Below are 12,964 nucleotides of genomic sequence, written 5' to 3'. Positions count from 1 at the left end.
TTTTTTTTTTTTAATCCCTGAAGAAATATGGCAGATAATAATGCAATAACTCAGTGTCTTTTTGTCAGAAATGGATTTTTTCACAGGAAGGCATGGCTTTGTTTGTTTTTGCCCACTCTTCTCCTTGGATCTTTGCAGATGATGCCTGGCACCTGGCTGGAGTTCCACCTGAACGAGGCCTAAGGAAGGATGACAGGAATAATCAAAGTTACAGGAAGACTTCTGGAGGAGTTAATTACATGATTGAGAACTCGCCAGCCTGGAAGAGCAATAGTGCAGGTCTGTGAAACCCTGAGAGGACAGAGGTGAATGAGGAATGATTGTTCATGGGCTTTTTCAGCACAGAAGCTGGTGCTGTGGAATGAAGCTAGCGGGTGGCAGGTGAGGAACGACCAAGGGAGCGTTTTGGGAGGGGTCGTGGTTTGACTTCAGCCAGACCTTTGCTCTTGCACAGGCCGTGTGTGGTGTTTCTGTACCGTCAGCTGTTTGCACTACCGTACCGCAATGCTGTGCCAAGGCCTGGAGTGCAGAGTATTGCACAAATGAGAATATTCCCTTCTCCCAGGAACATGCTGGAGAAGAGGCCTGGAGGTCTGGGGGTGGCAGAAAGTCCTTGATACTTCCTTAAAGCTCCCACTGCTGAGTCAAAGTTGTGGTTGCCACATAACTGGAGTGAAAAATAAGCATTGAAGAGTTAAAACTGCTCCAATGCGCTACTAAGAAGTAGATAATTAGGGTGTAGATACTGAGGTTTCATTAACTGCCTAGTCATGAACGTATGAAATTGTCCAGGTCATCATGTGGCCTGTATTTCTGGGCATGCAGAAGTTTGTTTAGAAATAAACCTTCAAAGCTGCTGTTTCTTGGTCTGGTTGTTTTGTGTTACAGATATTCATTCTTTCTCCCTTGGCTGAGGCTGTGGGTTGCCCGTGCCTGGTGACAGGGACCAGATCTGCGCTGGCCTGACCTACACGGGACACACACATACCTGTCGCGGCAGGTAATGAATGGCACAGTTGGTGGGTCTTGCTGGAACAGGGTGGCTGAAAGGAGCAGAGGGGTGAATTCTGCCCATGGAGCAGTTGCTTTCAAATTGACTAGAAGTTATAGATGGTAATTTTGTTTTTAATCACCAGAGAAATGTGAGCTGGGGGGCTGAGCTCCCTGGAGGACTGTAGAGAAACGGTGGGTGGCAAGATGGATGTGGCGTTCCTGGTGGGGTGAAGGGGATGCCCTTGCTCGGCTGTGTCAGGGGATGCTTTATCTCGATGTTGCTGAGGGGAAATTGTGTTGAACATCCACAGGGGCTCATCAGCTTGCGAGTCCTCCATCATGGACAACGTCTTGGTGGTTCCTCAGTCCTGGAGCTAGGAGATAACATCGGTGCCTTCCTGACTCATTTTCTGTGTGGTAACACGTGGTTTGGTTTTCTTCCTTCCATAATTTTGACCCAGTAAAGAATCCTCCGAGCTGAGTGGGTGACAGTGACAGTTTTTTGGGGTGGTTTACCCCGCCTCGGAAATGAGGGTGGGGAGGATGGGCGTCTAGGGAGGGGGAAGCCTTGTGAGGCCATGGGCTACAAGCCAAGCCCGGAGCCGCTCTGGAGCCGCCGTGGCCATGTGGCAGGGTGAGGGTGAAGGGGTGTCCTGTCCCCTGTCCCGGGGAGCAGTTTTCCCGGGGGTCGGTTCAGGCCGCCATAGGCTCCGCAGTCCTCACAGCGCCGGACTACACCCCCCAGCATGCACCGCGGCTCGCCGCCAGCACCGCGCCGCCCCATTGGCCAGCCCGGAGCCGCCCACCAATAGCACGCGGGTATATTGGCAGGCGCCGGAAGCGGAGAGGCGCTCCTGGCAGCGGCAGCGCTGTGTGAGCGGGGGGCGCGGCGGGGAGAGGCGTCTCCAGGGCCCGCCCCGCCGGCATGGGGGGCAGCGAGAGCAGGAAGGTCTCCTTCGGGCTGGATGAGCGGGAGCAAGTCCGGGTGCTGCAGGGCATCAGGGTGAGGCGGCCCGGGCTGCTCCGGGGCCGGTGATGGAGGCGGCGGGGGATGCAGGGCAGGGAGCGGGGCTGGGGAAGGCCCGGTGGGCAGGACAGGGAGGTGAGGGGGGAAAGGCAGCGAGGAAGAGAGGAGAGAAGCTGGAGGGGGTGACTGGAGAGAGGTGGGGGAAGAGGGTTGAGTGTCTGAGGGTGGCTGGTCTTGAGCAGGGACACATCGACCCTTATTGTGGCCTTTTAGTGCTTAAAAGGGGCCGATAAAAAAGAATGGGGATAGACTTTTCAGAAGGGCCTGTTGTGATAGGACAAGGGGTGATGGTTTTAAACTAAAGGAGGGAGATTCAGGCTGGACATGAGGAAGAAATTGTTGCCCCTTAGAGTGGTGAGAGCCTGGCCCAGGTTGGCCAGAGAGGTGGTGGATGAACCATCCCTGGAGACATCCCAGGCCAGGCTGGACGGGGCTCTGAGCAACCTGAGCTGGTGAAGATGTCCCTGCTCATGGCAGGGGGGGCACTGGGGGAGCTGGGAAGGTCCCTTCAACACGAACTGTTCTGTGGTTCTTCAAAACTCTCCTCTCATGCCGCTTTCCCTCTTCAGTGTTCACAACCCCATCATGACCTTGCCTCGTGCTTTGCAAGGAGTTTGATACTAAAGACGCTGCCCGACTCTGTGGGCATGCAGGAGGAGACACCTCTGGCCTTATCAATGCTGCCAAGAGCCTTGGCAAAGCACCGCTGGCTGAACACAAGGGAGATATGAGGTTGTGGAGACAAGTGAGGATTAGGGCTGTTTCTTGGAGGGGCAGTGGGAAGCTGCTTCTTGAACCTTCGTCAGACATTTGCATACATGTGTCTTGCAAACAAGCCCAGCAGAGTGGTGGTGCTATCATTAAGGAGCCTTTTTTTTTTCCTCCGTCAAGATTTCTCTCCCCATTTTTCTTTGGTTATTTTTTTTATTACTACTATAATTTTCATTGCTGTTGCTGCTTCTTACTTTTATTTATTTTCCCCTAAGCTTTGCCTGAAATGAGCTTGCAGAGTTTTGCTGTGGTTACTTATTTTTCTTCCAGTTTGGACTGATCATTTGACAAAAGTTAACTGAGATCGTGCTAATCTCTTTTTGTAAAGTGTTTGAGGGAGGTCAAGTTCTTCTTGCCTGATTTCTCTTTACAGGGTTGGGTGGGGGCCCCTTCAGGACTCGCCCTCACCTGCCTTAGATGCAATTTGATGTGCTAATTTTGTGAGCTGCTCCCTCAGCTGGATGCTGATGGAACAAACGTGGGTTCATTGTTACTGGTCTGTTTATGACTTTCAGGAGCTCAAGATGAAGATGCCCTTTGTGTCTCATGACAGCTGATTAGGTTAAACGAGCTGTAGTCTTTGTAGGCCTGGTTGTTTGACTTCTTGAATAAGAAGTTTCTCTTTTTTTTTTTTTTTTTTTGTGACACAAAATAAGCATTCCCCATTCTTAAAACCAAAGAGTTTGCTTTTTGCATCTGTGTATATAAAAGTAGTTCCATTGAGCCTGTTCGTAACCAAGTCGGGCCTTTTACAGGTTTGTGTTTTAAAAAACAGTTCCCATAATTTGGCCCGATAATGATGTATAATGAGGATGTTGAAAATATTGTTAAACTGGGTAGCACTGGCACAGCTGAAAATCTGTTTTCTACTGTGACCAATGTAGGTGGGGAAACAGCCTCATTTAATTTTGTTCTGGAGCCAGAACAGTCAGCACAGAACCTCTGACTTTGGCCAGAGGAAGGTGCTGTGAGGAGCCCCTTGGGCTGAACTGCCAGAAAACTTCAAGTGAACTTTTCTTTCTTTTCCATGGGTTTGGACCCAAATAAGGGAGTGAGAATGAAGCTGAGATTGCAAAACTGCAGCCTCACGCGAGCTGTTCTCTACCGTGTGATCTGCAGAACTTCAGCCATGCCGAGCTGGGTTAGCAAGTGTGGGGGAAGAGGGAGGATGGACGGACGGATGGATGGATGGATGGACAGACACTCTGCTTAGTTCTTTTCCTTCTGTTTCTGGTAAATACATCCCTGCTGACTGTGCTGATTTCTTTCCCACGTGGGTGTGTTTCAGCTCTCTGAAGATGTTGTGAACCGAATGAAGGAATCTCCTCAAAGTAAAAGGGACAACCAGAGATCGCCCCGTTCACCCAGTGGCACAGCTCTGTTTTCACCAGCTGCAGCAGGGGAGCCCAGATCTCCAACAGGTAGACAGAATCATCTCCACTTGTGCAATCCCTTGTAATTACCAGGAAAGCAGGAGATCAGTGGGAAGGCTTAATGGAACTACGGGAAGGAACTGGAACGTAGGACTAAAACCATGCTTGTGTATAAACCAGGGCCTTGGGGGTTAACATCCTTACCTAGAAGTTTCTGTAGTGTGCCTTGTTGAAGACAATGCTGTCAGTGTCTGTTCCATAAATTCGAACTCCGTACATTGAATTTAAATTTTCTTGGGACTTTTCTAGATGTATTGTATTTCTCTCTTGATGGGATAACGCTCACATATGAAATACTCTCCTCTTATCAAATAACTTTTGATATGATGGACTGTGTTTTGTATTATAGTTGTCTTCTTCTTTCTAGGAATCCAGCCACCAATGGCAAGTGACTCTGGTCAGAAGTCTTCTGCTGCAGAGCAGGAACTGTACAGGAGGTAAGATGAAGTTCTTGAAAAAGGCAATAGTTTAGATTCTTTTGGACTATATATATGTTTTACTTCAGTCTGAGTGCAAAGACTGTATATTTTAACGCCTGAGAATCCCCTCTGAAGCCTTGTTCAATTAAGGACCATGAAACATGCTTTCTTTTAGAGAAGTTTGTCCCTTAGCCAACAAGAGCAGTCAGGGGAGCTGCGAGCAATTGGAGTGGTGTTTGGAGGAGAGCTGGGATCTATTTGTTTTCAGCTTCCTAAAGCAGTGTTTTGGAAGCGGCAGTGCCAGAGCGTTCTCAGAGCTGCACGCTGACAGGATGGGAGGCACGGGGCACAAATCACAGCAAGGAAATCATGCCTGGGTATAAGGAGGGAAGAGGATAGAGCCCAAGCGGGCACTGAGAGCAGTGAAGTGCTGGAGCAGGTTGCACAGGAAGGATATATAGGATATATAATCTCCATCCTTGGAGATCATTAAAGGTTGATTGGAGAAAGCCCTAGGTGAGCTGATCAAACCGGTTCTGTTTTGAGCAGGAGGCTGGGGTAGATAACCTTCAAAGATCCTGTCTAACTTAATTTATTATGTTATTCGCTTCATGTTAATCTCTCTTTGCTTGAGCGTGGTATTTCCAAGTCTCAAAGTGAACAAAATTTCTTTCACGGCAGCCCGAGTCTCAGGCTGTGGATGTGCCAAGGCCGCTTCTCTCAGTGCTGTTGTGGCATGTTATTTTATTTCCCTTGCAGAACAGAAGTGCATTGGCACACAGGTTAACTCCGTTTATTGTGCGATGTCCCTATGTCTTTTATGAAGCAGTATCTATTTATCTAGTGAGCTACTTTCTATTCTCACTGTTTTCAGGTGATAATTAAGTGCTTAATAGAGCTACATATAACTGAAGTATAAGCTTCTATGGTGCTAAGTCTGTAGTTGGTGCCAGAGCTGGACCTCACTGAAGCTGCAGGTTGTGCTTAAAGTTTGTTGGACTTTTGAATTCCTGCTGGTTACTGGAGAACTATGAGCAACCATTATGTCACATAGATGATGGATATTTGTTTCGGCTCTAGGCAGGAATGGTCCGTGCTAAGCTGTGACCCTGTTGCCAGAAGTCTGCTGATCACCTCCTTTCTCTCCGTTTGCCTTTGGCGCTCACATAGGTATGAGCAGGAACACGCGCTGGTCCAAGAGGAATTGCTCCGGCTGGCCAAAAGAGAAAGGGAAGCAGCCAGTGAGGCCTTGAACATGGCCCTTCAGTGGGAGAGGAACAACATTAAGGAAGAGAGGCAGAGAGCAGCCCAGCTGGTGAGTAATTAAAAGAAAAAAGAAAATCCAATATGCTTCCATACAGGACAGGCTAAAATCTCTCTGCTTGAGCGGATTCATTTAATGTCACTTGTGTGATGAGCTTAGAAACTTTGATTTAGGCTGAAGCACTCATTACCTCCCAACTCATCGCTTAGGTTTGACTTACAGTGTAGCTGGCAAAGCTATGCTTGTGGCATGTCATGCAATGATGCCAAAGCCAAGCTTGCAGGGAAAGGCATAAACAGTGACTGTGCTGGGAACAGCTTTACTTGTGGCAGGTCAGTGTGGTGTGTGTATATGTCTGAGGTCATTGTCTGAGCTAGAGAGCTCTTTTAAACTCTACAGTGTATGAAATGAATGTGTCAGTATATATAGGGTCAGATTCGGCTAACCTGATCTATCCTGAAACTTCACTCTGTTTTTCTAGAGTGTAATTGTGCAAATAGCCAAATAAATAAAAAAATAATAACTAGCTCTGTTGTTTGAGTCTTTTATGATGCTGGTAGCAGAAGTGCTGTCATAAAAATGTCAAGTATTGTAACATTTTGAAGAAGGCTTAAGATTGATAAGCCCCTTACATACACGCCACTGACCGCTTGCCCAGTAGGCAGACTTATTTTGGGGGAGTTTTTCCTGCTGCAGCCTTTATTGTTAGTCAAGCACCGTGGTGTTGCTGGGATAACTTGTTGTGTTATTGTCACACCAGCACTGAGGAGAGCAGCGATGGAGGCAGAAATACGGTGGGATGAGACTGAGTGAGAGGCTTATGTCAAAACAGTACATTGGAGTTGTCATATAGTGCTTATTATTTGTGATACTATTTTATATTGTGTTCTTTTAAATACTGAGATTGCTGTGGCAATGGCGTACTGCCTGTAAACAATGCGGAGTCTTAGTGGAACTGCCACTTCTTCCTGATCTGCAGCGAAAGGAGGTGTTGGGGTGTGACAGCGAGATGGGACCACGCTGGTCACAGTGAGATCAAACTGCCTGTTTGTTTCCAGTGTGATGTTGAAACCTTACTGAGAAAACTAGACTAGGAGTAATTCTTCTTGCCTGGTACATACAGAGAGGATGGTTTAGGAACAGGACAGGCTTGAGTAATGATGGTCTTTATTATGTTTCTTCCATCCGCCCGATCTGTTGCATGCGCTTGTTTTAACAGAAGATTCCTTCTATGAGCATATTTTTACTGTTTGTTGAGTGGTAATAGGCATAGTTTACCCAGGCATGTGATTTGGCTGTGGAGTATTTTGAGGTTATAATATGAAAGCATTTTGGGGGGCTGAATAAATAAAATTTACCTAAGAACAGCCATAGTGGTTCAGACAGAAGGTCCTTCTGGCCGTAGCCCATCTCTGATGGTGATCCATAGCAGCTGCTTGCAGAGACCATGAGAACACAGCAGAGATGTATGGCAGATGTATGTCACACCTGTATATCCTTGTAACTTTGACAAGAGGTATTTTCACCTTGGTTAACAGTCTGTGATGAAATTGTCTCCCATGGATTTGTCCATTTGTGGTTCTGGACCCATTTGTGCTTTTAGGCTCCATGATAACGTTTGCTTGTGGTTGGGCTGGTAGATCTCTGAGATTTCTCTCCCAGATATAGTTACTGAGTGGCTGCTCTGTCATAGGAAATTTCCGCTTGGCAGATTGTACCTGAACCACGGGACGTGGCGTGATTGCTGAGCTTGAAGGCAGCGATGTGCGAGGCAGGCGACTGCCGCTCCCCTGCGCAGGACATCTGGGTCAGCAGATACAGTATTAACTCTCTTTCCACTAGAAGGAGAATATTCTCTTTGCAAATGCAATTAATGGACTTCTGTAGAGAAGTGAGTGGATTTATTGTCCAATCTAAAGATGTGGCCCGGCTCAGAAGCAGAGCGGCGGGGTGCAGAGTCATCCTGCAGAATCGCAACTCGCGGGGTCAGGCAATATTTGTGAAGTGTAAAGAGGGCACCTCTATAATGAGTTGGGACCTGACCTCTAACATACAAAAGCTGCTCTATTATCTGAATTAGCTTTTAATCCTGCAATGTCACATACCCAGATATTGCATACTTGATGCGCTGCAAAACTCTGGTCAGGCTCTCCTTGTATAACCCATAAAAGATAAAAGTGACCATGGAGTGTTAACCCAGAACGTGGTGCAAGAATGAGAGACTGTTAAATTTAATTGCTCTTTTAACTGTCTCTTGATCAGTCATAAATTTAAGAGCCTTAAAAATGGAATATTCTAGCCTGTCCTTGCAAAGATGAGGTCAAAGCTGTTGTATATTGGCTTCTAGGTGTCTTCCTAAGCGGGAACCGGTTTTGCCAGCCCTTGAAACTATTGAGATCCCTATCAGACTTGCTTTATCTCAGCTATGGTTTCCTTTTGGGCATGGTGACCTGATTGTGTTGTCTCAATCCTACTCAAATCATATCTATCCTTTGCCTTCCAGTATTGTTTTTTTCTTTATTTAGAATAGGGCTTGAATGTTTCTTGTTCACTCTTCCACTTTTTAACTCTAGCATAGGAGGCAAATAATGGGTGTGAGCTGCTCTTTCATCTCTTCTGTGTCCATCTTCTCTTTCATGTACAAGATATTAGTGAAACTCTAGGTACCTAATGGTAGTCCAGGTGCAGGTGGCACTGGAAATTATTGCTTAAATTTATAAAGGAACAACTTTCAGGGGTTTTGCTGTTGTTGTGACCCACAGGGGAAGCCAGAGAAAAAAGGGGCAACTCCCATGAAAGAAATAACAAATTAGTAATTTGCTTCTAGCATCATTAAATTTAATAAAAAATAAAAATCATGTCACATATCAGAGAGATTTGTTTTCTTTTCTTTTATTTATTTTTGATATTTGCAGTAGGATCTCCAGCTGCCCTGTGCCCTTGACATATCAGTAGTTTGGTTGTTAGTAACCTTCCCTTGTGCGATTGTCTCCAGTAGTGCTGAGATCTTCTCCTTTAACCTTGCCACATGCAGACCATAAATCCAAATATGATAGCTGTATTTTGAAATGATTTTGATTGTGCTGAATGTTGCTTGTAATTTAATCTGTTATCTATGATTTTCAGTCATTGACTTTTATTATTTGTGGTGTTGCTATGAAGCATTTCTTTGGTCTTTTTACATAGTGCACGTTTCTGGAGAGAGTGTGGACTACAAGTAACCTTTGATATGGAAGTTGCTCTCAGCTTCTGGGGCCAGTTCCTTCATCACTTACAGGGTAGGGTGCAGATTAGAACTTACTGTTGTTTTTTGTTATGTCGTGTTTTCTTTTCTTGAAGTGGTGCACTGGTTACAAGAGGGATTTAGAGTTAAGTACCTGGGTCCTGTTCTGCATTTTTGTCTTGATCTTTTTCTAATGACTTTGAACAAGGTACTTAGCTTCTAGATACCTTAGGTTTTGAGTAAAACTCCTTAAAGTTTTAATTTAAGAAGCTAAACAGCTCTGTAAGTAGAACCACTGCAGCATTCACTTCCCTCATTGAGTGAATATGGCTTTTGATTAACGAAGTGGGACTGGCTCAACTGGCAGTAGCTGCTGCAGAAGAACTCTCCCCAATTTATTAGAGATAAAATGTTTTGTTTGTACAGTGCTGCAGGATCGTGATGCTGACTGGACTCTCTGAATAACTGAATGCTGTGGGTACTTAGAATACAACAAGGATTATATGTACAGTACTTCACAGCAGGGCCCAGGGTGTTTAACTAATGCTTCTAGCATGCCTTGAGTCTCATGTGAAATATCAAAGCATTAATACAGCTGTCTTTAAATCTCTTTCTAGCATGAGGAACTTCCAAAGTTGTTGTAGACAAGTTATTTAATTGCTTCACTGTGTTGCGAATAGTCTCACTTTGCCCGTGTCCCAGGAATCTTTCCTTTTTCATTTCCAATTAATCAAAACCTCTTCTCTCAACTTCTCAGTTCTTTTCGCTTTCTTTTTTTCCTCCTTGTTACCAACAAAAGAAACTTTGCAAGCAAAGCTGCTCTTTTTTTCTCCTCTCTGCCTCTGTAATCTCCCCAGGCTGTGCAGCGTATGCATCATGAGCCTCTTGGAGCCGGTGACTCCTGCCTGATGGTTTTTGCTGAAACCTTTGAAACAAATCAATGTGGAATGGGGATGGAGAAAAGCAGGAGCTGGGGGGGGGGGGTGGAAGTAAACGCGATTAAGCGAAGACATCTCATTACTACTCTAGAAAGGGAGGATTATAACTTACAAAATAGGAGGATCTCATTTAGGGGCCATGTGCGCCTGTGTTATCAGGACAGAGGGAGAGAAAATAGAATAAATGAAATTAATACTTTGAAAAGCAGCATTACCCGGATTTGAGAATTGAACTAATATGATTTGTGCCAAAGCCCTGAAGTTCTTATCTCCCCATTTAATACCCCTGGGATAATGGCTTTGTCAGAGTTATTGACCAAAAGTCATCTTCTTCCTTCCCATTTTGAAAGAATGAATTCAGAAATGGGGTGATGGTGGGACAAACTTTGCACCATAATTAGCTTTTTCAGACAAGACTGACGGGCACTGGTTGCTGAGCGAAAAGAGCCTGGACAAAGAATTCCTGAATTGCTGGGGAGGTGTTTTTCCAGCTGTTTCTGGTCACATCTTGCTCACTGGTTTGCTGGGTGACCCCCTTTGCTTTCTGGTGGCTCCAGCATCGCGCTGTTGTGATCAGCATGGCCCACATAATGAGTCTGGGAGGAAATACAAGGATTTAAGGTTGCTCCAGTAGCTGATTATAATTGGTCATAGGCTGTCGGGTTCTTTTAAAATGATTTCTTGCCCAGAAATAATCTCTTCACTCTTCAGAGCCTCTCGTTTCCTCTTGTTGATTCAGGAGGCTGGTGAAGGAAGAATTTGTGACTGGAAATGCCTCTGATCAGGGCAGTGGGTTTGGATATCGGTGTCATCTTGTGGATGTGGGATTCTGAACCCGTGGGCTTTGCCTGTGCCGTTCTTTGGACACTTCCACCCTTGGCTTAGAGTGCGTTGGTCTGCTGACACTTTAACATATCTTCCCCATTTCAAAGAATGTGGAGGTAAAATTTCTTAAAAATGCTAAAACCAGCATAAGCAGCCCGTTCATAGATGGATACAAAGGAGGAGAATTTGGTAGGAGGGTAAGATGAGGTGGAGTGGTGTTTTCAGTGATCCAGCTGGCCCATTGATGGGAGGTTTTCTTTAGGTTTCTGGTCACTGATGAAGCTTCAAGCCAATCTTACATTTTTCGCTGTGAATTGCCTGCTGTTGTTGAGCAGCATCAGCTGCAGGTGCAGCTGAGCTGGTACCGAAGGTGGTTTTAGAAACGGTGCTGAACACGATTTAGTTTTGTTAGGGCTTTCATTTACTTTGAGATAAGCTGGGGATCAGCTTCATCCTGGCTGATTAACCACAGGTGAGCATCTCTAGATCAGCCCAGGGTTTTGTTGTGCGTAATCTCCTATTGTTGTGAGGAGCTGGAGGGACTGGCTGAGGTCCAGAAGCAACGTGGCATTTGTGAAACGGTGACAGCGTGTGGCCATCGGTGAAGGGACACTGCTGGGTTTGAGCTCAGGCCTCCATCATCAAAAGTTGTTATTTTTTATTCCCTATTTATTTAATGTAATGAAAGTTATTGTGTCTGTGAGCTTTGAATTATGCTTTGGATACTGCTCACGCCAGGGCCGGTTTTGTTGGTCTTGTTTGCGCTGCAGCTAAAGTGTAACACACTGAGCTAAACCCTTTATGTTCCTAAAAGATCCAAGGCTGGATGTGGGGAATAGGTTGGTTCTGGGAGGAGAAATCGCTAATGCAAATGTTGGGGTTTAGTGTTCAGCGGTTCTTTAATTTCTGCAAATGTTTCTTGATTGAAGTTTTTTGTGGCTGAAACAGAAAACATTGATTTAAATCAGAAATGACGGACGCTTGTTTTAAATGAGGAAAAGCCCATTCAGTTATTTTTCTCCGAGTTTGATTTTCATTGATGTTACAGTGATGAGCAACAAGTATCCATATGTGTTTACTAAAGGAATGACGCTTTTCTTTTTTTTTTTTTGGATTAATTTTTCTGTTTTCTTTAGAAAACGACCGGTGCCTTCAGTTACTACAACACAAATTCCTCCAGGTGGTTTGCAGAACATTCCCATGTTGAACACCCCACACCTGCCCTTTGCGTGTGCAAAAGCAGCGGGGAAGCCCGACCCGGTTAGCAGGACTGGCATTATCTTTGGCTAGAAATTGCAATGCACTTGTTTTTGATCGCTTTCAGTAGTTGAATAAACTGCGTTTTAAATGTGTTGATACAAATGGAAAGGTGCGGGGTTGTTTTTTTGGTTTAAGCCTTAATGATTTGTTACAAAGTGGTGCAAGCTATTGATAGAGGGATTTAAATAGGTAGGCTGAGTAGCTTCAGACCTTTTTCCTTCTATTCTTCTCATTCTTGCTGTCTGAGCTAAGAGGTGCTTTTCTAGGCTTTCCTTTGAAGAAAATATATTGATGTGTGGAGTCTTTAAAGTCAGTGGTTTGTTATTCTCCAGTCGGGCTCCTCTTTGGCTGCTCCCCACTGCTAGAGAAGTGGGTGCATTTCTGCAGTGAAGGAATTACTACTTCTTCTGAACCTATTAAACATTTACAGGGATCCCTATAGAAAATAACTTTGCTGTATGAAATGGGGGGCTTTGCAAAGTTTTGCATTAAATTGGAGCTTGGCATGGCGAGGATCTACATGTACCTCCAGCAAGGTAATAACTTCCAGTCTCTGGAGCATCAGTGAGGTCTAAATTTAACTAAAGCAATTTTGGAGAATGTGTACAACAGTCAACCCAGAAAGTAAAAACAAGTCCAAAGTAAAACCACTTATTTCTGCCTCTACCTTCTCTTGAGGGAAGGCAGAGGTGTTATCTGGTTGGGGTAAGATGCTGCATATCTACTCCTTATTTTCCCTGCTACTGCTGCTACAATTTGTCAGACATTTATAGCATTTTTTTAACAGCTTCCAATTTCTGCAGCTAGGCTT

The 12,964-nt window shown here is 45.2% G+C and overlaps 1 protein-coding gene and 1 long non-coding RNA gene across 5 annotated transcripts in view; both read left to right on the top strand.

The window, feature by feature from the left end:
• Positions 1-203: 203 nt before the first annotated feature.
• LOC309443253 lies at positions 204-1,439 on the top strand. The gene is made up of 3 exons (XR_014184766.1): positions 204-279; positions 889-1,000; positions 1,305-1,439. It is a non-coding gene; the product is annotated as an uncharacterized lncRNA (long non-coding RNA).
• Positions 1,440-1,838: 399 nt separating this feature from the next.
• The window catches only part of CHCHD6 (coiled-coil-helix-coiled-coil-helix domain containing 6), a 110,752-nt gene continuing 99,626 nt past the window's right edge, over positions 1,839-12,964 (top strand). For all 4 annotated transcript variants that reach the window (XM_082060091.1, XM_082060092.1, XM_082060090.1 and 1 more), the window contains exons 1-4: positions 1,839-1,996; positions 4,080-4,212; positions 4,592-4,661; positions 5,814-5,958. In XM_082060091.1, coding sequence (XP_081916217.1) covers positions 1,919-1,996; positions 4,080-4,212; positions 4,592-4,661; positions 5,814-5,958 — 426 coding nt within the window. In that variant the 5' untranslated portion in view covers positions 1,839-1,918. The remainder of the gene's footprint in view (positions 1,997-4,079; positions 4,213-4,591; positions 4,662-5,813; positions 5,959-12,964) is intronic.

This window comes from Streptopelia decaocto (assembly GCF_964273445.1).
Source record: "Streptopelia decaocto genome assembly, chromosome: 8".
NCBI classification, from domain to species: domain Eukaryota; kingdom Metazoa; phylum Chordata; class Aves; order Columbiformes; family Columbidae; genus Streptopelia; species Streptopelia decaocto.
Note: the sequence above shows the minus strand (reverse complement) of the source record. Positions and strands in the feature narration are given on the sequence as shown.